This window comes from Castor canadensis, chromosome 14, assembly GCF_047511655.1.
Source record: "Castor canadensis chromosome 14, mCasCan1.hap1v2, whole genome shotgun sequence".
NCBI classification, from domain to species: domain Eukaryota; kingdom Metazoa; phylum Chordata; class Mammalia; order Rodentia; family Castoridae; genus Castor; species Castor canadensis.
Window position 1 is genome coordinate 98,245,112 of NC_133399.1, and position 25,722 is coordinate 98,270,833.

Here is a 25,722-nt window from a genome sequence, read left to right on the forward strand (position 1 = left end):
CTTTTTCCCCCCAGATGGTGTCTTAAAACTGGACAAAATTCTCAAAGTATCTATCTTGCAGAACAAGGAAATATGCTACCTCAATAAGAACCAATCTCTTAAGTTCTACTTAACTAAGGCTGCTGCCAACTTACGCCATGGGGAGTCCATTTTCTGCGAATGGTTTCCCAATAAGTTAAATAAGTTCATAGATGACACACTCACAGCTCATTAAGTGAAGTGAAAGGTAATCTCTGTATATTTGTCCCTAACCTTTTACAAAATATTTTCAGGCATCACAAGAAGTACTGTATTGTTAAACCTTAATTAACAGAGCAAACTCAGGCTGCCTGAGCAATGGAGTCCAAGCCAAGCACAATGGAAGTTACCAGGGGGAGATGAGTCACATAATATTAAGCAACTGATGATAATAATTATCCCCAGGTTTACCACACAGTGGTAGAAATAAAATACTACTATTACAATGTTATGTTTCTAAATCAGTTACGACTGAAACACTTTAGGCAATTTGCACATTTAAAAAAAAATCAGTTAATCCTTATAATATTTCTCTTTAAGATAGGGATATGCTATTAACTATTTTATGAAAGGAAAAACCAGGGCAGCTTTAAAGGAAGCTGAAGTACAACCTACACCTTTTGTTTTTCCAGAAAAATATTTCCTTCTTTCATATAATAGGAATAGGTCTATGTTGTTGATAGAGAACATGAAACAAGAGAGAATTGGAAGAATATCCTAGCCAAATGTCCCTGGTGGCTAATGTTCACTCTGGATATGGTTCTCTAGGCCTTCAACAGGGCTTCAGAACTTTCACCCTAACCTGACCTTTATGGAAGGGTGGAAAGCATTCTGAACTGGGAGTCAGCACTTGGATTTCAGTCACACCATGATGCTCACTATTTCTCTGATTGCATATTTACCAAATATTTCTGATCATATATCTATGACAAAAATATTTACAAGTACCATAATTACATTATAATGTTGTTCAGGGATTTTAGGCATATAAATAAGACTAGGACACATACCCTACCCCTATATAGAGAAAGTTACATTAACAATGAAACTTCAAAAAGCACAGTATGCTGTGCAAACCAAACAGCAGCATAGCAATAATTTAAGACAATCACAATAGGCTTTTAAGGAGGTGAAATGAGAGGAAGTCATTAATTCTACTCAGGAATAGATTCAGAAGTCAGAGAAGACTAAGTGAGAAATTGAGTTAAACCAGGAGTTTGGACAAACAAAAACACAGGATTTTCTTTTGACCCTTACCTTCTGCACAACATATTTCAGTAAGACACTGAATAAAAATGTAGATCCCAGCTACTGAAGTCTCAAAACACTGCAAGTCACCATGATTCTTATCACGATGACCTCTGGACAAAAGTCAACACAGAATCCCTTATGTTTAGAGAACACATTTTGGAGCCAGAGAACCTGGTTTGAAATCCTGGCTTTGCCTGAATGACCTTGAGCAGATTACTTAGCCAATTCTGGGTTTCACTTCCTTCCTGTGTAAAATGGAATCTGCACCATGCCTACTTTGTAGGGTTATTGTGACAATTAGATGAGTTAGTATTTGTGAAGCCTTCAGGAAAAAAATGCGGTGTGGGGGGTACAATATTGAGCTCAGGGCTTTGATCTTACTAGGCAGCTGCTCTACCATTTAAGTCATGTCTACAGCCCTTTTAAACTCTGGTTACTTTTGAGATAGGATCTTGCTTTTTTCCCACATGGGCTGGGACATTGACATTGATCTTCCTATTTTACCCTTCCTGCTGCAGCTGGGATGACAGGCATATGTCACCATATTTGGCTTTTTCTGCCTGGGCTGGGCTGGCCTGGAACCAGGATCCTCCTGATCTCTGCCTTCCAAGTAGCTAGAATTACAAGCATGAGCCACCAGTGCCTGCTTAGTTGTTTTTTTTTTTTTTTTTTTTTTAATTCAGGGCACTGTTCACTACAAACAATGCATCTAATCTTTACATTAAGATACAATGACTTATAGCTTAAGAACTGCACCCCCTCCCCATTACTGATAACCTATAACAGACAGGGGATACTTGGCACATAGTACCCTTAGGTAATTAGGGGAGGGAGAAATGCAACATATTTACTAACATATTTACTGCTGCCATTTAGTTCAAATCCCTGTCTGAACATTGGAGGCATCAAACATTATGCCATCAAAAGTAAAGAGTAGAAGGGACAAAAGTTGCTGGAGAGTTTCCTACCCAAGTGATAATCATCAAGATATTCAAATCTAATTTAGAAACAATCTTTTTGCACTCTGTTAGGATATGGTAGCCACTACTAGAAGCCCAGGCTTATGATGAGGCTGGAACAGAGAGACAGTAACAAGAACATGTATCATTAGCTAAGGATTACAGGAAAAATCAGCGGGAAGCAACTGAACATCATTTTTTATAAAAACAGAAATACTACAAAGAAATATTCACTTAATACTTAACGTATGGTATTTCCTGCTAGAATATTCCTTCTTTAGATAATACCAAGATTTACAGTTTATTCTCTACTCACATGTCACCTCATCCAGGGAATCCTCTATCACCCTCTGCAATCTAGTACCTTCAGACTTCCTTCTTTCTTCCCTTTCTTTCTCCATCTGTCTGTGCTGGAAATCCAACCTGGGGCCTTAGGCACATTAAGCAAGCACTCTACACCTGAGCACACATCCAGTGCTAGCCTTTTCTTTGGATCACTTAATGTTAAGTATGAATTTATCACATATGTGGATGCATGTTCCCCATACTTGTTTGGTTTGTTGTGGTCTCCACACAGTATGTTAACCCCTTTCCCACATGAAAAAAGTCAGATGCTCTAAATAGGCAGGTACATGGTGTGATTCAACAATTGTTAAGGTGAGGATTTCTTAAAGTGCATTCTCTATAATTTTAGGTGAGACTTGGGTAGCTTAATGAGAAAGGAGATGTAGGAAAAAAAAATTTTGTAAAAATTGTTCTTACAAGCTGTTGTTGGATATGGAAAAGAGACATCAGTAAACACCTAGGCTCACAGGAACTATTTTTACAGCTTGAAAAATTATGATTGGTTTTAAGGGTTAATTAAAACCTGGAGCTGGGCACCTGCGGCTCACGCTTGTAGTCTGTAACTAGCTACTTAGAAGGCAGAGATCAAAAGACTGCCATTTGAAGTAAAAAAAACCCATCACAAAAAAGGCTGACTGAGTGGCTCAAGTGATGAGTGCCTACCTAGCAAGCATGAGTTCAAATCCTAGTGCCACCCAAAAAAAAAAAAATTCTAGGAAACAAATGCCATCATCTAACAAAGTGGATCTGAGTGAAGGAAAATGGTAGGAATTTGCTGTTTTTAATGAACTCCTCAAAAAGCTGAGCACAGCAAAATGTTAGTAAAGCTCAGTAACTTCACTCATGTGGAAGTTTGGGACACCCAATTCCAAGGAAACCAAGCACACTAATGACTTCTTTCTTAATTTCTTGAGCAATTTATGGAACCCTTCATAAAATTTACAGAAAGCAAAGTGCTAAAAGAAAATGTAAGGTTAAATCTTTGCAGTCTGAGAAGTGCAGGTAACTGCTGAATCAGAAAGGTAGGTTTATGATCGACACCAAATCAGGTTTCAACTTCACAAGCACTAGGTGACCCAGGGAAAGACACCAAGACCCTGCTGAACAGGCACTTCTACAAATAGTAATTCAAATAAGCTACTGCCCTTGTAATGAAGCCAATGCCCCAGGCACCTTTAAAAAGCTCCAGGCAAAATTGCTGTAGGTCAATAAAAATAATTCGCAGTGGCAAGGTGAGCAGTCCCCACAGAGTCTGTTCTCCAGGGAATGTGACAGTTGCCTGACTGCTTTTCCCCAAATTTAAGAGCCCCAGGACAGACTTCCTGCTCCTTCTGAAAAAGTGCTTTAGCTGCTCATGCGGGGCCAGGGCTCTGCCTGACCATTCATACAAAGGAGCAGAAACCAGTCCACTGTCATGAACGGCAGCTTAAGTGATGCCACTGTATGCTTAACTCTTAGTTATTCCCAACACACATTAATTCCTTTAGGGAACCTGTATAGCACTCCCCTCTCCTTATCTGTAGCTTTGCTTTCTGCAGTTTCAGTTACTCATTGTCAACTGCAGATCTAAAATTCTAGACATAAATGATTCATAAGTTGCATGCAGTTTGAGCAGTGTGATGCAACCCCAGGTCATCCTGCTTCATCCAGCCCAGAATATCCAGAATATCGAGGCTGTTTATGTGGTTAGTCCCTGGGTAGCCATCTCCCATCCACTGTGCATTGTGGTACCCCAGTGCTTGTTTTCAAGTAATCTTTCTCTTACTTAATAATGGTTCCAAAGCAAAAGAGTAGTGGTGCCTGCAACTAACAGGCTAAAGAGAAGCTGCAAGTGCTTCCTTTAAAAGCAAAGGCAAAAGTTTAAGGAAAGAAAAAGAATTCTATGCTGAGGTTAAGATCTATAGTAAGAATGAATCTTCTAATAAGTTGAAACGAAGGAAAAGGAAATTTGTGCTAACTTTGCTGTTGCACCTCAAATTGCAAACATTGCAACCATAGTGCATGATAAGTGCTCAGTTAAGATGGAAAAGGCATTAAATAATAGGGTTCACAAAGGCCTCCAATTTCAGGCATCCACTAGGGATCTTGTAAAGTTATCCCCTGTGGGTAAGGGGGACTACTGTCCTGTATTATTACTATTGATTATTAATTATTATTGGTGTTAGGGATTTGAACCCAGGGGCCTGTGTATGCTAAGCCTGTACTCTACCACTGAGGAACAGTTGTAGCCCCTATAATTTCACATTTTCATATTATTGAAGAATTTGATACACTGCATTAAATTACCATAAGTGAGACACAAAACTTATTTTCTTCTTTCTCTTAAATGTTAGTTAGACCTAAAGGGTAAACAGTAAAAATAGAACAACTTCTAAAAATGAGAGCAGTGAAAACTGTGCACTCCTCTTCCAGAAAGAAACACGTCAGAGCCTCTGCACCCAGACTTTTTTGGTGCTATAAGATTGGCAGTTTATATTCCACTGTTCCTTGTCAAAAGTACTGCTTCTTAGAAGAGACTGGTGGGTGGCCTCTTTTCACCAACTTTACTGCAGAAAAGGGTGGAATTTAAATTAAAGATACAAGCCATAGAAATGGAACTTAAAAAAAGTATTCTTTTAGTTTGAATGCAGAATTGAGGGATTAGGAGTCAGGAATAAATCAGGCAGGTAGAAAAGGGTCTGAAACCTAATTCAGAATCCCACAATAAAACAAAGGAAGAAAGTTACAGAATGTTTCACCATAAAGCAAGTGTTCCAGAAAGGGGCAGCAAAACAAAGGATCTAAGACTCATCTACCCAAAATGGGAGGTGAGGGGCAGGAGGAAAAACAATTTGAGGACTATTCCCAGAGTTTGAGAAACAACTCCCTCCATACCCCACTGTTAACTCAGGACATGGCCATAAAAGGAGCCCATAAACCTGCATTAGTTCCATACCTAGTTAGCACATAAAATTGGGAAATACCTTACGCTGTAAATAAAAAGCCCTAGACACCACAGGACCCACTCAGGACCCTCCCCTGCTTCTGGTGGGAGCTTTCATACGTTCCCATCATAAACTTTTCTACCTCAATGCTCATCCTTCGTTATCTCTTTCCTTGTCTCTGAAGTTCACTCTTTGGTTTCCTGAGACCGAGAACCCAGAAAGTTGATGCTCCCTCTAGCTAATCACCTAAACCAGCAAGGATGAGTGAATGCTTTCGGTCCTGCACAAATCTCCCATTTCAGAACTGTGAAGGGGCATTTCCCATGTAAAACATACAAAACCCCATGGAACTCAACTGTCACGTGACAGAGGACTACTTGAGACTCCCATGGCTGCCTTTCCTAGGCTGCTCTTGGACCTTCTGTTAACAGCTCAAACCCAGTCATGATCTACCTACTGCTCCAGAAGAGCAAAGTGGGAAGTAGTGGGAAAACCTTAGCCTGATTTTAAAATAACTGCTTTGCCTTGCCTTGCCTTGCCTTCACTTAAAGAGCCTTTCTCCAATAGGAGGAGACAACTGTCTTGTGGGGGAAAAAACCCATTCCACTTTTATTATCTCTTAATTATAGTGTCGCTGTTCCCAATGTTATACAATAGCAAAGAATTCTGCTGGCATTGCCATTACAAACTCTATTTTCAGTATGTGTGACTCAGAATAACATCTACTCTCTTACATTTGACATGTGGGATTAAATTTTCAAAACTTTTGGTGACAGGCAAGTGTGTAAATCCCTCTAAAGTGAAGGAGACTCTCGAAAGTTTGTCAGGTGCTGCCCGGCAGTCCTCAGGTTCAAAGTGTTGAAAACGAGACTGAAACTATGTTCCATCAAGAGTTCTCCCATCCTCAAAAGCAGTTAATTTTACAAACATTTCAAATCAGAAATTAATCTCAGGTGGGATAAATGACTGAAAAATCTATACTGAAAATGCAATAATGTGATTAAGACATTAAATAGTACTGTCCACACAATGAGCTTGCTTTGATTCACTCCTTCCCAACTCCACCAGTTCCTTTCCCAAAAGAACCTATTATTTAACATTTGAACTATTTCCTCTGGTAGTTAACTAACATGACACTCTGAAAGTTCACGTCTGCAATGTCATACTAGGTTATAAACATTTCCTGCTGGTTTTTAGCTGTAATAGATGAAGCTTCAGCAAACTAGCCGCCCACTCCATTCTCCTAATATATTCACATGCCCTCTGCATTCCTACTGATCATCTCTGCAGTTTAAAGGAGCATGGTGGTATTATTCTTCTTTCTTGAGGATTCCTCCTAGCTTTATTGGCATATTATTGACAAATAAAAATTATACACATTTAGAGTGTGCAATCTGATGTTGTTTAATGCATGCACAATTGTGAAATAACTGCCAAAAACAAGGTAATGAGCACACCTTTCACTTTACACAGTGATCACTTAGTGTTTAATTTATATTTAAGTTGATGACCCACAACATTTTTTGTTTCCTCCTCTCCGGAGAAGCACAACAGCTCACCCTCTGCTTCCCTGGCTCCTCCTTCCATTTTTCCATTACAGGATCAAGTTGGACAATCTTTATGTCCTATTATGTAACATTAATAAGATGATCCCATACTATTTCCATTCTATTACACTGTGGTGATAGCAATCACAAAAAGATTTTCTTTCTTGATACTAAGTTTTGGTTTTGTTTTCTGTTTCCTTATACAGATTTCAAGAAAAATATGCCCATCTATTTCTCAATTTTCTATGCAATCAGGTGTTCCATTGAGTTTTTTAAAGTTTGTTATAAAGGGCCAGCTGCATTGGCTCATGCCTGTAGTCCCAGCTGCTCAAGAGGCAGATACTGAGAGGATTGCAGTTAGAGGCCAGCCTTGGCAAAAAGGTTAGTGCGACTCTGAATCAATACACAGGTTGGGTATTGTGGTGCATTCCTACAATCCCAGCTATGCAGAAGATTGGAAGATCATAGTCTGAGGCCAGCCCTGGGGGAAAAAAGACCCTATCTAAAAAATAAAGCAAAACAGTGCTGGGGCATGTTTGAAATGACAGAGTGTTCTCTGAGCAAGTGTGATGCCCTGAGTCTGAACCCCAGTACTGCAAAAAAAAAGAAAAGGGAAACCTTGAAGACACTAAAAGGTTATCAAGAATAAGCCACACCCACACCATCACTGATCTTAAAAACTATTTTCAACGTAGTTCAAGTTCTCAGTACTCACTGACTGCAGGCTACTCCCCTGACAGAGGAAATCACCATTCCAATTAGTGATTGCTATGAGTATACTGCTACTAGAACCAGTGTTGTTCTACACACTTCAGAACATTACCACGTGTGCATACTTCTGCAAGGCCCCAGCCTTCAACATGACCACTGTGCTCTGCACCAGGGTTGACACATGGGACTGCAGGTTCTTCTCACTGGTACTGGTGCACGCCTTTCAATTATACGAACATTATATACAAAACCATCCAGTCTCTTGTTACTGGGCATTTAGACTGTTTCTTTTGAGCTATTATTATTCTGTTGCTATGAAAATGTTTATGCCTATACAACAAAAAAAATTTGGGGGGAGCACACACTCAGCTACAGCTTATTAACTGAGATACAACAATAAACATTTTCAACATTATTGATCATTACTAATGTTTTCCAAAATGGTGATACCACTAATCCTCATGTTTGCAGAGTAAAAGAGCCCTTACTCTAACTCCTTGCCAACATTTATTTTCAAATTTGACCAAGGTGACATGTGAGAGGACATCTCACTGTATGTTTAACATTAATATCTTGAATATTAGTGAGGTTGAGTATATCTTTATTTATACATGCATTGATCATTTGGGTTTTTTTTTTTCTGTGAATGGCCTGTTTCAATTTTTGCCCATTTTTCTACTGGGATAACTTTTTATAACTTCAGATGTCTTCACAAAACTCATATTATAGGTCCTAATCCTTTATTAGTGTTATAAGTATCTTTTTTCAATCAAGTCTTAGTTTTTTAAAAGGTTTCCATAAAAAATTCTTGGACGGGGGTGAAGCAAGTGCTTAGCCTGTATGAGTACTGAATTCAATCCCCAGCACCAAATAAAATCTTTTCTTTCAATTTAAACTTAAATATATATATTTAAATATTAATTTTAATTACCATTAAATTAAACATTACCCTTTAATTTAATAATCACCATTTAATTAAACATTAACCGCCATTTTTCTTTTAAAAATGTGAAGAAAATATTTATCCAAAGGTCATAAAGTTATTGTCCTACATTTTTTCTTAAGATCTTATAACTGTGTTTCTCAAACTTTATTCTACCTGAAACTGGTATTTATGTTAGGACCGAGGGGGAAAGAACACACACACACACACACATACACACACACACACACACACACACACACACACACACACACACGTATGCGCACCACTTTCAGAAGCATTTTGGTTGTCTCCGATTATCTAAATTACTTCCTATGTCATTTAACATGTTTTCATGAATACTGAAGATTGCTCTCCTGCCTTCTCTTTTCCATATTGCTGTCTGGTTTTATGTCTTGTTATCTAAGAGAGTGTCAGCATGTTCCCAGTGCACTTTTCTCTCAATTTTGAATATGTGGTACCTTAGCTAATGGTGTATAATTTAAAGGATTACACTAAGAATTATAAGTTATAATTGCTTTCTATAAAGCACACCCATATGTGAGTTCTTTGAGGGGACAGAGAGTGTGTTTAATCTAGGTCTTTGTATATACAGGCTTTGTATATATAGACTCAAGTCCCCAAAGAGTGCTTAATTCATGCAGAAAACAAAGACTTTATTTGCACCACAGTTTAGGCTATGGAAATAACTGGTCAAATGCCTCATTACTGCCCTATTCTTACCACTAAAAATACAAGTATAACATAGTGTATGGTCTTCTCTATAGGTCTGCCCCTATTGCATGCTAGCAGTGTAATTGGGAGAATTACTATCTGAAATAAATTTGGGGACAGAAAAGCAGCAATTATTGTGTGAGGGTACATGGCATGAGGCAATAAGGATATATAAAAACTACAGTCAACCAAGAAGTACCTAACTAAACTTATGTGATTCAATTTTTAAAAAGTACTGTATTGGTTAAGCAAAATAAATATTCAGACCTCACTGCTCCTGGATTGAGACCACTGGCCATCTAAGTACAAGTTACATGCTTATGGATTGAAACCCAGACTGAAACACCCAAGAAATGTAGAACTCAAATGCTTTCTAAGCATATTTTCTTATAGAAATTACTTTCAACAATAGGCTACAATTCGTTTCCCATAATCAGATTTTTGTTTCACTAGATGTCTGTTACTCCATGTTGTGGCCTTGGATGAGATGTTAAGATCAATTTCCTCATCTGTAAAGGGAGGTATAATAATACTTGCTTGATGTGACTAAGATGAAATGAATTTATGCACAAAGTGCTTGGAATAAAGCTCTAAAATTGATTAATCATTTAATTATCACTACAATTACAGAAATTCCTGAGTACACTCTTTCCAGACATTACTGGATTTCCATAAGTATCTAACAGACTGATAAAACTAAGAGTTTATGTCAAATTTTTTCACTCTGACAAAATCCAGAAGATACACTGTGTTTTCCAAATTTGACTTTTCAAAGCTCTCTGTTAATGTCAGATTTAATGGATCTGATAAACACATGTATTTCTATGCTAGACACAGCACTAGTTTTTAATCATGATTTGTCTGTTGGAGGCAGAATTTCTAAGCTGAGCATATCTTTACAAGGCAAAAAATGACACAGAGGAGCTCCCAGGGTTAAAAATGCTATGTGAACGATTATGGATACAATATGAAAAACATAAATTCTTAGAATTTTTTTTAAGTTTTCATATCTAAAGTGGAACAAATAGTCCCTTCAAGAGAAGTTAGTCAGTGATCTAAGAGAAAACAATTTCTCTCTAGAACTTAGACCCAAATCTTTATCTAAGAAAAACCTTGTTGTAAAAACTGTTATCAGAGTATCTGGTCATATTCATGCACATGTACAAATGAGGTATAACTAGACATACTGAACATACTGAACCCAAGTAAGTATCTGTGGGCCTGGCAAGAGAAATATGTATAAAAAATATCAGCATGCAGGTTTCTTAACATTACTTGGTGCTTCTCTGGGAACACCTCATTTTTAACCCCTGAAATACTGGATTTGTATGGGAAATGAAAAATGATGTACTTATTTCACACTAGATATGAGTATGAGTAATGAGTTCTGGCATTCTAGTGCATTAAGAAACACTATGTATACACATATGCATGTACAAATAGTTTTGAGACATTCCAATATAGTAGCATCAGACTGTGATTCTGAAGAGGAAGAAACAAGCAAGGCAAGCCCCACTTAGTGTTTGGGGAAAGATTTTCAGCCCAAGTGGTGGAAGAAGTATCTAAACAGCCTGGAAGTCATGTTGACTCAAGACATAAGAAGAGAATTGGGTGAGCCTGGAGGGAAGAGTAAGATTTGTAGAGCAGAGTGAACTAAAGGAGAGCGCTGGACAAAGAGATGACTCTGGAGAGCCACAGAGGAAGTCTCAAGTCTCAGATCTTAGCTGGATCACTGATCTGAGCACAAGTGAAAGGAAATAAGCCAAGGCACGGGAAAGAGCCTCCAGAGAGTAGTAGAGTGAGCAGTTTATAGATCTTACTCAGAACTAGGAACAGTATATGTTTTCATCACCCAGAGTGGACAGACTTTATGATATACAAGGGCATTGAGTGGTCTTAAGATGGGTGAGAATGTCTTACTAATGAAACTCAGTAAGTTCCAGAATAAAAGCTGCTCTGGATCTGTGATAAGAAGAGATACAGGCAAGTTTCTAAAGGACTCACTTAATCCATGTTCCTTATCTGTGCACCAGAAGAAAATCCAATATTTTAACTCCAAGACCCTGAAAATGAAAACTTACAGTAGTGGGCATCCAATTCAAAATGAGTAGGAATACAAAGAAAAAGGAAAGTATGACCTACAGTAACAAAAAAGGAAAAACTAATCAATGTACCAGTCTTTGAAATGACAGAAAGGAAATCTGAAAGCAATGACCTTAGAATAACTACTAAAATAACTATCAATATACTCAGTGACATTAAAAAAAAATGAGCATGACAAGGAGAGAAATGGAGGCTCTAAAACAGATTGTATACGTCTTACGTCTAAATTTAGGAAATGTTACATAAGAAATTAAAAATATTATAGTAAACTTGTAGAATAAAATCATTAAAGTAATAAAAGGATAAAAAATTAGAAAAAAAATTAAACAGAGCCTCAGGGAACCTTTAAAGTACATCAAGAGTTCTCGTATACAGGAACAGGCTCTAGAAGGAAAGTTGGTACTTTAAAGAAATAATGACTAAGGCTGGTAATGTAGCTCAGGGGTAGAGGCCTTGCTACAAGGCACTGGGTTTGATCCACAGCACTATTAAAAAAAAAAAAAAGAAGGAAATAATGACTACATTTTCCAAAGTTGGTGAAAAACATAAACCTATAAATGCAAGAACCTCAAACAAACAACAAACAAGAGAAACAAAGAAAATCATAAGGTACCTCATAACAAAATTGCTGAAAACCAGAGATAAAGATAAAAATTTCGAAAGCATCAGAGGGGACATAATCACTCTAGGTACAAAGGAACAAAGGTAAGAAGGAAAACAGATTATCCTCTGAAGTCACGCCAGGTAGGCAACAATGGAACATTTTTAAACTACTGAAAGAAAAGGATAGCACTGTCAAAAACCCTAAGCCCACTGAACGTAAGTTCTTAAAGTTAAGGTGAAATACAGAGTTTTTTTTTTTTTTTGACTGATAAAAGACACCAGCAGGATGGGGGTAAAAGTAAAAAACACATTCCTGTTAATGAAAAAAAAAATTCACAAATGTACTACTACAATGTACTTCCTTATCTGTGTACCAGCTAACACACAGAAGTAAAAAGAATGACAACAGCACAAAGGAACAAAAGCTAGGGAGAGAAAAATGGAAGTACCCCATCATAAGGCTCTCAAACTATGTGCAAAGTGGTATAATTTAAAGGCATATTGAGACATGTTAAGCATACATCCTCAAAACTGTACAACCACCCCTAAAACAATTAATAGGAACAACTAATAAGTCACTATTTGAAGAAAACCAGAAACACACACACAAAGATCCCAAACTAGAAAGAAGGAAATGGAGAAAGAACAGATAGAATTAAAACAAATAGTAAGACAGAAGATTTAAAGTCAACTGTATCAATAATTACTATAAATGTAAGTGATTGAAACACTCTAATTAAAAAACAAAGATTGTAAGTTGGGATAAAAAGTAAGACTGACCAGTATGTTATATAAAAGAAAACACTATTTTTTTTTGGCAGTACTAGGGATTGAACTCAGGGCCAGGCACTCTACTACTTGAGCCATACCACCAGGCATAAAGGAAAACATTTTAAAAGACAAAAATATAGATTAACAATAAAAAGCTAGAGAAAGGTGTTGTATAGCATGGAAAAACTAAAGAGAAGATCAAGAGGCTACATTAACTTCAGACAATGTAACCTTCAAAATAGGGAATGTAACTAGGAGGTGAGAAAAGTCATTTCTCAATATCAAAGGTCAGTTCACCAAGAGGGCACGACATACAAAGCTGGAAGGAATGTAAAATGAAATTTCTTACAAAGTGAAGCATATGGCTGAGTACTCACTTGCACTCCCAGGTAACTTCTGAAAAGAAATCAAATTTAAGTATGCAGGAAGACTTGCATGCAAATGTTCATGCAAGCTTTAACTCTAATAGCCACACACTGCAAACAACCTAATGTCTATCTGGTGAAGGAAGGAGCTGTGGTCTGTTCAGGCAACAGGATACTATTTAGCAGAACAACTACTAGTTCACAGAACACACACTATAGATGAATCTGCAAAGAACAATACTAAGTGAAGAAAGCCAGGCATGAAACATTGCTATGGTTCCATTTACTGTGGTTTGTAGATAAGGCAAAAATTTAGCACCAAAAGACAAAAAAGTCATTGTCACAGTCTGGGAATAAGAGGAAAAGGAATTAACTGTAAAAAATATAATGAAATTTTTTCCTGAGATGGAAATGTTATTTATCTTGACTGTGATGGAGGTTGTAACTGTGTATGTTTTCAACACTCAAACTATACACGTTATTTATTTATTTTGTGGAACTGGGGCTTGAACTCAGGGCCTACACCTTGAGCCACTCCACCAGCCCTTTTTGTATGACAGATTTTTTCGAGATAGGGTCTTGCCCAGGGTGGCTTTTTTTTTTTTAATTATTCATATGTGCATACAAGGCTTGGGTCATTTCTCCCCCCTGCCCCCACCCCCTCCCTTACCACCCACTCAGGATGGCTTTGAACCTAGATACTTCTGATCTCTGCCTCCTGAGTAGCTAAGATTACAGACATGAGCCACTGGCCTGAGGTTATATACACTTTAAATTGGTAAACTTCAGTCTATATAAACTGTTACTAGAAATCATGTACTTCCCTGTATTGGAAAAGTTGCATTATCACCCATCAAAGTGATTTGGAAACCATGGAAAACTGGAATGGGATAGCCAAGAAAAACCTGAAAAACATTAAAGACTGCCGACGCTTCCGGAGTCTTCCCAAAACTCCCTCAAAAACAGAAGTGAAAATTACTCCAGGGACAAAGCAATGGACAGGCATTTAATCCAGAAAGTGAGGCCCAGCTGCTACTGTCTTAACCCTATGCACATATTTTTACCTCTGTTCTGAGGCAGGAGTGGTCAGTAAAGCATATTCCTTTGGAAAGTGGGAAGAATTTAAGTTGCAAAAAAGACAAAGACTCCACAACACATAAAGTTGCCCTAGCCAGCCAGAAGCTGTCAATGTAGCTAATCGACGGTTTAAAGGTGCTGTATTGGCTGGAGATCTAGCCTGGTATGAGGGATGGTTGAACTGCTAAGCAGTCCTTGGGTTTTGAACTGAGATTCATATGGAGTGGCTGCTCAGGAAGCAGCACTTCTCAAGCAGAGTCCTCTCCAACAATCCTCAGAGGTGCTCCAGGGAACAATGGACATGAGTAGGGCGAACCTGAGGACACTTGGAAGTAAGTTAGCCAATTAAGTAACCTACTGCCAGAAAGTGAATTGATGCAAAGGTGCTCCCGCAGATTAACTGCTATCCTTGTCTAGTAAGAGGCAGTTCCCACTCTGAATAAGTGCAAGCTGTTTTGCTTCCCTTTTTCAGTCTATTATTTTCTTTTTCCTTCGGGACAGGGTCTCGCTTATGAACACCAGGCTGGTTTAGAGCTCAAGATCCTCTTGCCTCCACCTCCCAAATGCTGGGATTACAGGCATGTGCCCCCCGCCTAGACTTTTTTGTATATTCTTTTTTTTTTCATTTTTCTTTTATTATTCATATGTGCATACAAGGCTTGGTTCATTTCTCCCCCCTGCCCCCACCCCCTCCCTTACCACCCACTCCGCCCCCTCCCTCTCCCCCCGCCCTCAATACCCAGCAGAAACTATTTTGCCCTTATTTCTAATTTTGTTGTAGAGAGAATATCAGCAATAATAGGAAGGAACAAGGGTTTTTGCTGGTTGAGATAAGGATAGCTATACAGGGCATTGACTCACATTGATTTCCTGTGCGTGGGTGTTACCTTCTAGGCTAATTCTTTTTGATCTAACCTTTTCTCTAGTACCTGTTCCCCTTTTCCTATTGGCCTCAGTTGCTTTAAGGTATCTGCTTTAGTTTCTCTGCGTTAAGGGCAACAAATGCTAGCTAGTTTTTTAGGTGTCTTACCTATCCTCACCCCTCCCTTGTGTGCTCTCGCGTTTATCATGTGCTCATAGTCCAATCCCCTTGTTGTGTTTGCCCTTGATCTAATGTCCACATATGAGGGAGAACATACGATTTTTGGTCTTTTGAGCCAGGCTAACCTCACTCAGAATGATGTTCTCCAATTCCATCCATTTACCAGCGAATGATAACATTTCGTTCTTCTTCATGGCTGCATAAAATTCCATTGTGTATAGATACCACATTTTCTTAATCCATTCGTCAGTGGTGGGACATCTTGGCTGTTTCCATAACTTGGCTATTGTGAATAGTGCTGCAATAAACATGGATGTGCAGGTGCCTCTGGAGTAACAGTCTTTTGGGTATATCCCCAAGAGTGGTATTGCTGGATCAAATGGTAGATCGATGTCCAGCTTTTTAAGTAGCCTCCAAATTTTTTTCCAGAGTGGTTGTACTAGTCTACATTCCCACCAACAGTGTAAGAGGGTTCCTTTTTCCCCCGCATCCTTGCCAACACCTGTTGTTGGTGGTGTTGCTGATGATGGCTATTCTAACAGGGGTGAGGTGGAATCTTAGCGTGGTTTTAATTTGCATTTCCTTTATTGCTAGAGATGGTGAGCATTTTTTCATGTGTTTTCTGGCCATTTGAATTTCTTCTTTTGAGAAAGTTCTGTTTAGTTCACATGCCCATTTCTTTATTGGTTCATTAGTTTTGGGAGGATTTAGTTTTTTAAGTTCCCTGTATATTCTGGTTATCAGTCCTTTGTCTGATGTATAGTTGGCAAATATTTTCTCCCACTCTGTGGGTGTTCTCTTCAGTTTAGAGACCATTTCTTTTGATGAACAGAAGCTTTTTAGTTTTATGAGGTCCCATTTATCTATGTTATCTCTTAGTTGCTGTGCTGCTGGGGTTTCATTGAGAAAGTTCTTACCTATACCTACTAACTCCAGAGTATTTCCTGCTCTTTCTTGTATCAACTTAAAAGTTTGGGGTCTGATATTAAGATCCTTGATCCATTTTGAGTTAATCTTGGTATAGGGTGATATACATGGATCTAGTTTCAGTTTTTTGCAGACTGCTAACCAGTTTTCCCAGCAGTTTTTGTTGAAGAGGCTGCTATTTCTCCATCTTATATTTTTAGCTCCTTTGTCAAAGATAAGTTGCTTATAGTTGTGTGGCTTCATATCTGGATCTTCTATTCTGTTCCACTGGTCTTCATGTCTGTTTTTGTGCCAGTATCATGCTGTTTTTATTGTTATTGCTTTGTAATATAGTTCGAAGTCAGGTATTGTGATACCTCCTGCATTGTTCTTTTGACTGAGTATTGCCTTGGCTATTCGTGGCCTCCTGTGTTTCCATATAAATTTAACAGTAGAGTTTTCAATCTCTTTAATGAATGTCATTGGAATTTTGATGGGAATTGCATTAAACATGTAGATTACTTTGGGGAGTATCGACATTTTTACTATGTTGATTCTACCAATCCGTGAGCATGGGAGATCTCTCCACTTTCTATAGTCTTCCTCAATCTTTCTTCAGAAGTGTATAGTTTTCCTTGTAGAGGTCTTTCACATCTTTTGTTAGGTTTACACCTAGGTATTTGATTTTTTTTGAAGCTACTGTAAATGGAATTGTTTTCATATATTCTTTTTCAGTTTGTTCATTATTAGTGTATAGAAATGCTAATGATTTTTCTATGTTGATTTTATATCCTGCTACCTTGCTATAGCTATTGATGATGTCTAGAAGCTCTGAGTAGAGTTTTTTGGGTCTTTAAGGTATAGGATCATGTCGTCTGCAAATAGGGGTATTTTGACAGTTTCTTTACCTATTTGTATTCCTTTTATTCCTTCTTCTTGCCTAATTGCTCTGGCTAGGAATTCCAGTACTATGTTGAATAGGAGTGGAGATAGTGGGCATCCTTGTCTGGTTCCTGATTTTAGAGGGAATGGTTTCAGTTTTTCTCCGTTAAGTATGATGCTGGCTGTAGGTTTGTCATATATAGCTTTTATAATGTTGAGGAACTTTCCTTCTATTCCTAGTTTTCTTAGAGCTTTTATCATGAAATGATGTTGGATCTTATCAAAGGCTTTTTCTGCATCTATTGAGATGATCAAGTGGTTTTTGTCTTTGCTTCTGTTCATGTGGTTTATTACGTTGATTGATTTTCGTATGTTGAACCACCCCTGCATCCCTGGGATGAAGCCTACTTGGTCGTGGTGAATAATCTTTTTGATGTGTTGCTGAATTCGGTTTGCCATTATTTTGTTGAGGATTTTTGCATCAATGTTCATTAAGGAGATTGGCCTATAGTTCTCCTTTTTGGAGGTGTCTTTGCCTGGTTTTGGGATAAGTGTAATACTGGCTTCATAAAATGTGTTTGGCAGTTTTCCTTCCCTTTCTATTTCATGGAACAGTTTAAGGAGGGTTGGTATCAGTTCTTCTTTTTTGTATATTCTTGAACTGGCATTTTAAACTCCACTTATTCTGTTTCTTTTCTTTTTCCAGTACCTTATATATACTGTGTACATCAGTTACTATTTCTCTATTTTTCATTTAGCCTATAGATTGAAGCTACATCCATACTTGACTACAGTGAATGTTCACAACTTATAAATCTTAGCCTCAGAGTTGGAAGCTACAGTTTAATATGGCATATTGCAGAGAGAGGAGTATATTTGTGGTTGCAAATGGAAAATCATATGATGTTTAGTTAGCACATTGTTAAAATTCAATGTATAGTGCTGGGGGCATGGCTCACTTGCAGAGAGAGGAGTATATTTGTGGTTGCAAATGGAAAATCATATGATGTTTAGTTAGCACATTGTTAAAATTCAATGTATAGTGCTGGGGGCATGGCTCAAGTTGTACAAGTGCTTGCCTAACAGGTACAAGACTCCAAGTTCAAATCAGAAACCAAACAAACAAAAAACCCCTGAAGGTATGGAGGATATGAATATGTATGCCTGCTGAAAGGAGGATGTGAATAGCTACTGATGGTGTCTGTCAAGCACTCCCTTCCTCCAATACCAGAATCTTACTCCTCCTTGAGGAACTTTTCTCTTACTATTGCAACCATGTGACTGTTGTCAATCAAGATTTTACCTCTTCAATTAAAATTCATCAGAGTCCTGGAATGTAATAAGTTAAAAATTAGGGAACAATTAGAAAGTTCTTTGGTGTTGTAATTGAACACCTCTAATAGCCATGGATTCAGCCATGGATAAAGGGTCCCATTAGAAAGAAAATGCTAATGTACAAAATTATGCAGAGATGGAAATGGAGTGTATGCCCCGGTGACAATCCTTCATCTTCAGGTGTGCCTTTTTCTAGGCTACTTGGAATTGGTATCACTTGCAAATACAGGAATCTGACACAAAGTTGTTAGAGAAAATTAAGAGTATTCTAAGTTAATGTGCAAGGTGTACAGGAAACATGGTGGAGGTACTCCTGAAGAACTCGAAAACATTTAAAAAATGGCTTAGACTCATAAACCAGTGCCAAAGCCACTATGTTAAAATGTTTCTCCTGACTGCATCCAAATAAAATATGCTAATACCTTATGAAAAAGTGCCTAGCCACAAGTAGCTACTGTGGTACTTTCCAATCCTTCATTCCATATTTTTGTCTGAAGGTCAGTGGGGACACCCCAGAGATAAAGCCCACTAATTTTGTGCATACATATCAGCTGTCTTAGCCCACTCAAGTACATATCAAATTGTTATTTCACTCCTTGCAGAGATTATTGTAATTATGTAAGCATACTCCATTCATCTCAAACTTCCAAACACCATTATCTATCAGAAGATAATCATGTCTCATATTGTGCAGGGAAATCAAAAGATAGCAAATATATTCTTTCAATTTCCCAACAATATTTATGTCATGCTCTCTCTCTCTTACATGTCATCTTACCAACCAATGGCCAACTACTCCACATATGCTTTGGATATGAATTCCTTCCCTTCCCCTCTTTGTTTCTGGGACCTTATGCCATAGATTAATCTATGTTGTATAAATTCAATTGTTCCCTCAACCACATGAAGTATAAATTCCACAAAGATAGTGACCCTGTCCATTCATTCACAGATATATATTTCATGTGTAGCACATAGTAGGTAGTAGTACTACTTGTTGAAGTCATGGATACACAAACAAATGGAGAGGCTGGGGAATGAACTAACTTCCATTTCTAGAGTTCTATTTAGAGAAGATCAGGTGCTACAATGGGTCTTTTATTTAGGCTTATAGGCTTTCTCAGACTTGAAGAATACTCCTCTAGATAAACATTCTCTTTCTTCGCCCTTGGCATTATTTCAAATAAACTCACTTTAAAATTTGAGCCTAAAAAATCAAGTAAATGAAACAAAAAATGACAACAAATGATGCTTACTCTTCTTCCCATCCATATCTGCATGGATTTTCCGAGCCAAGAATCCACTTTTGTACACAGCAGCATTTGGGTCATGAGGAATATCCAAAAATGGGTTAGTCGTACTCCCAATACGACTGATGGTCTTTGGATGTGTTCCATTAGCCTTTTCATCAGTACCTTCTGAGGGAGATTTTTTTTTCTCTTCATCATCTCTGTAAGGAAGAAAACAAAGAATGAACCAAGGACTAGCAAAATATTTAATAAACAATGTTTTTTACTGTCATAGACTCCCCTGTTTTCTAATGGTCTACTGGCATTGATAACCACCACCATGATGACAGCCACCATTTATTGAGTGTCCCCATGTGCCAAGTACTAGTTATCATGACAATCTTTTAAGAACAATTTTAGCATTCTATATTACAGATAAAGAAACAGATTCAGTGAGTATAAATATATACTCAAGGCCACAGATTTAGTAATTTAAAAAAAGAGATAAAATCTCTAAAGCCTTTGCTTTCTCCACCTACTGGAATGCTTTAATGTTTGCTTTGTTTCAAACAAGTGGGGACTTTTTGGCAGGGATCATGATGTTGACTTCTGTATTTCTGCAGAGCTTGGCATAGCACTAGGCATAAAGAAAATAACAAATAATTACAGATTGAGCTCAATGAATAGTATTCAACTATGTCTGCCAAGTAATAATGCCTAATGTCCAGACCTCAGGTAAAGCTGCCAGTCAAGCAGAGAGTTCTGGCATCTTATGGTGCTACTCTCCCAATCACCATAAAAGTGTGGGTACCCTACCAGCCACTATGAAATCCCAAACTGCCTTAACCACTTTTTAAATCTTCTGTTCTTTCAGGCACAGCAAATTTAAATCTCAGATCATAACATACATTGAACACAACAGGCAGAAAATGGATGGCCTCATTTAGTTAAGAAAGAGGATGAAAGAATAAAGAAAAGTTAACAAGCTCTGATAAGATAGCTGGAAAGCAAAACATCCTATTAAGAGTCATTTAAGCCCATCTGTTTTAATTTTCACAATAAACTCTGTATTTGTTATTAAATTCTGGTTATTGACTCTTTCAATAAAATTTCAATCCAAGTAATGACACTGAACATATTTTAAATAAATTAAAAATTAATCATCAAATATGATGATTAAGGTACTTGTAGTACCTTACAAGTAATTGTGAGATATATGACAATAAAAGCATCCATATTTCACTTTTAATTTCAGAGAGCTTTGTTGTTTTTTTTTTGGTTGGTTGCTTTTAGTGGTACTGCAATTTGAACTCAGGTCCTCATGCTTGCCAGGCAGGTGCTCTACCACTCAAGCTACACCTCCAGTCCTTAACTTTTATTTTGAAATAATTTTAGACTTTCAAAGATAGTACATTGAGTTTACATACGCCTAGTTTCTTCTGTTAGCATCTTATATAACTACAGTAAAAATTTCTAAATAAAATATTAACCTTAGTAAAATACTATGAATTAAACTTAAGACTTTCTTTCCATTTCACCAGTTTTTTTCATTAACTGATTTTTGTATTCTAAGATTGTATCTATGAGTTCATAGTGCATTTAGTCATTTAGTCGTATCTCAGCCTTCTTTAGTCTACGACAGTTCCTTAGTCTTTCCTGGTCCTTCACAGCCTTGACACTTTGAAGAGCACTGGTCAGTTATTTGCAGAATGTCCTCAATTTAAATTTGACGTTTTCTCATGACTCAAAGGTTGTGCACTTTGGGGGAAGAAGAAAACACAAGTAATGCATCCTTCTTTAGTGCGTTAGACCCAGAGGGTATAGGTTTTATTATGGGTAATACTGACCATGATTACTTGGTTAAGGTAGAATCTGACAGGTTCCTATACTACAAAGTGATTATTTTCTCCTACAAATGTTTTGGGGGAGATATTTTGTTAATTATGAAAATATACTGTTTCTCCTTTAACTTTTGCCCACCAACGTTAGAATTCATAAATAGATCATGCCTGTGACAGTTATTCAGTAATAATTGTTCATTTATTAATGGTTCATATATTTTATATTCTTTAAGTATGTACATATGAATATTTATACCATTCTTTGGATTTTAATACATCTCTGGAAACTACTGATCTGCCTTCTTTGCATAGTTTTTGCCTTTTCCAGGATAACATATAAACTGGCTTCTTTCACTTTGCAAAAAATGCATTTAAAATTCCTCCCTACTATTGTATTGATGAATACTGCATAGTAGTATCTCATTTTATGAATATACCAGCATATTTGCCTACTCAGACACATCTAGAATAGTGTCTACTTTCTGTATTTTATTTTTATAATGAAAAATTATTTGTAAGCACCATAATAATAAAATGAAAGGATAATACTATAAATCTTTCATAGATTACAATCAATCCAAAAAGAAGATTTTATCCTTCAGACAGATTATTCTACTATCATGATTAAGATTTACACATACTCAGTGGTGAGATATTGAAAGCTGTTCCTATAAGATCAGGAACAAGACTAGGATGCAAATGCCATTTCTATTCAACATAGTAGTGAAATCCTACTCAAGATATTTAAGGAAGATGAAACAAAAGGTAGTCATACTAGAAAAGAAGTAATAAAATTGTGTGTTTACTGGTGATAGGATCATATATACAGAAAACTAAGGACTTCATCAAAAAAATTTAGAACTGATAAACAAATTCAGAAAAGTTGCAGTCTACAAAATCAACTTATAAAAATCAGTAGTATGTCTATACAGTAACAATAAACTATCAAAAAATTAAGAAAACAATCCAATTACAATAGCATCCAAAAAATTAGGAGTAAAATTAACCAAGGAAGTAAAAGATATGACACTGAAACTATAAAACACTGAAGAAAGGAATTAAAGATGACACAAATAAATGGAAAGACAGCCTACATTCATAGACTGGAAGTGAATATTTTTAAATGTCCATATTACCCAAAATAAACTACATATTCAATATGATTCCTATCAACATCCCAATGTAATTTTGTATGTTAAATAGAAAAAAATTTCTGGAACTAGAAAAGACCCTGAATAGCCAAAGCAGTCCAGATCAAAATGAACAAGTTGTAGGCATCACATTCCCTGATTTTAAAATGTTGTCCTCCTTCAAGTATCTATGAGGATACTTTAAGTACACCAACATCTACAGATGCTCATGTTCCTCACATAAAATGCTACAGTAGCTTTGTACAACCTATGCAATACTCCTGTATACTTTAAATAATTTCTAGATTACTTAGAATAATACAGTGCAAATGCTATGTAAATAGTTGTTATACAAAAGCCATATGTCTAATACATGAAAAGTTCCTTTTAAAATATGAATCCACAGATGCAGAATCCACAGATATGGATGTAGGCCAACTATATATTATAAACCTATTATAATCATAACAGATGGTACTGATAGCAAAATCAGATGTATGGACCAAGAGAATAGGATAGAAAGCCCAGAAATAAATCCAAATATTCATGGTCAACTGATTTTTAACAAAAGTGCCAAGAGCATACACTGGGGAAAGGACAGTCTCTCTTTTTTTTTTAAAAGAGTGGTGTTGGAAGAACTGAATATTCACATGAAAAAGAATGAAATTATACCCTTAACTCAAATCATAAACAAAAACTAACTCAAGGTAGACCAAATAAGTGTATGACCTAAAATTGTAAAGGTAGTGGAAGAAAACACAGGTGAAAGCTCTGAAACATTGGTCTGGGCAATGATATTTTTGGCTAAGACTCCTAAAACATCAGCAACCAAAGCAAAAACAGACAAATGGAATTCTATCAAATTATGAAGCTGTATACAGCGAACAACAAACAGAATGAAGTGACAGCCTTGAGAATGTGAAAAGAGGCTAACTAATATCCAATATACAAGGGACTCAAACAACTTAATAGCAAGAAAATAACCTGATTAAAAAAATGTTAAAGAACATTTCTGAAATGAGATAGAAATGACCAAAAGATAAATGAAAAAATGCTCAACATCTCTAATCATCAGGGTTGTGTGAATTAAAACTACAATGAGATGTCACCTCACACTATTAGGATGGCTATTAACCAAATGCAAAGGATAAGCGTTGGCAAGTGCGTAGAGCAAAGGACTGCTGTCATGATGCTAAAATGAACATGGAAGTGGAGCACCAAGATAGGAAAGCAACCTCAGTCTCCATCCATGGATGATGGATAAAGAAAACGTGATATACTTGGTAGCTCCCCTTATCTGCTTGTTCATCTTCTAAGGTTTCAGTTAAGTGCCACCAATCATGATCTGAACCACAGGTCACCTCATTACAAGCACAAAAAAAAGTGAGTATGGTAAGATACTTTGAGAGAAGAGACAGGCATGTGGCTCAGGCCTGTGAACCCAGCTAACTGGGAGGTGGCGAACCTATCACATTGCAAGTATTGTTTTCTTATTTTGAAAGAGAAAAATAGGAACAGATTAAACAATAATCAATGAATTGTTATTTGTTTGACCTAAAGACTTATTTGTAAATTTTCCCTCAGTATTTGGGAATTACTGATGGTTTTGGGGGGGTGGTCTGAATTGTCAGTAGAAAGACACAGTGATTACTCTGAGACATAACTGTCTTAAACATTAAGACCCAAAAGAAATGCTACTCGCTCTTTTTAAACATATTAATTTTTAAACACATTAATATTTAAACATTTTAATATTAATTAAAATACATTTCTTATAGGGAATAAACTAAAACCTTAGTATATGAAGTTGATAAGGCATAATTTTGTTTTATAAACGCTAATGCATATATTATAAAGCATATTAATTATAAAGACAATTTATACAAACACATTAGAAATCATTTGCATTTTGGATGGTTACACAGTTTTGTAGAAATTCTGATGAAAATAGAGGAGTGGCTACAAAAGAGAAATATTTTTTGGGTTTTTTTAATAGTCCAATTTGCAAACTTAGGAGTATACACAGACTAGTGAGATGACAGTTAGAACTTTACTCTGAGGTCTACACCAGAAATTAAAATGGTAATGTGTAAATGTAGAAAGATTTAGTGTAAGTAAAGTATTTTGTATTTTTAAGTGGGAAACAATTTAAACCCCATATTTAAAAATGAATGCAGAATTAATATCCTGTAGCATTCTAAGGAGAGCCCTAAGATTCCAGCACACCTGAACGCAATGTGAACAACAGGGAGCTATGGAGTTGGTGCCAAAGGCAACCCTTGCTTAATGAGAAAGTCCATTCCTAAAAATCACAAACCAATACCAATATCTAGAACTGAAAACAGACAAAGATGATGCAGGAAATTCAGATTACCAAATAATTTCCTAAAATGTAGCTAAGTATGGTAAAAACATCTATGTATAGATAATCACCACATAAAATAAAAAATGCTTTGTAATCTGTGACACAGCTCCTCAGGGTACTAACAATATCCCACCCAGTCCAGCCAAATTCTTTGTTACCTTTGAGCACCTTTTGTTTTTCTTTTTCATTGTGATATTTCCATACAAATTTATTATTTCTATTACTTTTTCTTATCTGCCCCTCTTTAAAAACAATTTTAACAGGTTTTATTATTTTATTTTCATACATGTGTATGAAGTACTTTAATCATTTTTGCACTCCCCCCTCACACTATGTTGTTTAAAAAGTTTTGGGGAATGCAAATATGAAGTTTCTCTATATAACATCAGACAACAGAAGTTTAAAGTGTTACACACTTTCCAATGTGGTGCCAATAGTTATATAGGGTTATTGAGAATTTGAAATGTGACAAGTGCAAATTGAATTTAAGTCTAATTTCTAAAAATAGCATAAAAGGAAAACATTTCAATTATTATTTATAATGATTTCATATTAGAATAACATTCTGGATAAACAGAGTCAAGTAAAAGTACATTTGTAATTACTTTCACCTGGTTCTTCTTACTTTTATAATGTGGTTACTAAAAATATTTTTAATTAC

General features: G+C 36.6%; 1 protein-coding gene across 10 annotated transcripts in view; it reads right to left on the bottom strand.

Annotated features, from left to right (window-relative positions):
• Positions 1–25,722, bottom strand: part of Psd3 (pleckstrin and Sec7 domain containing 3) — a 498,369-nt gene that overhangs the window by 70,674 nt on the left and 401,973 nt on the right. For all 10 annotated transcript variants that reach the window (XM_074055085.1, XM_074055084.1, XM_074055086.1 and 7 more), the window contains one exon: positions 19,753–19,946. In XM_074055085.1, coding sequence (XP_073911186.1) covers positions 19,753–19,946 — 194 coding nt within the window. The remainder of the gene's footprint in view (positions 1–19,752; positions 19,947–25,722) is intronic.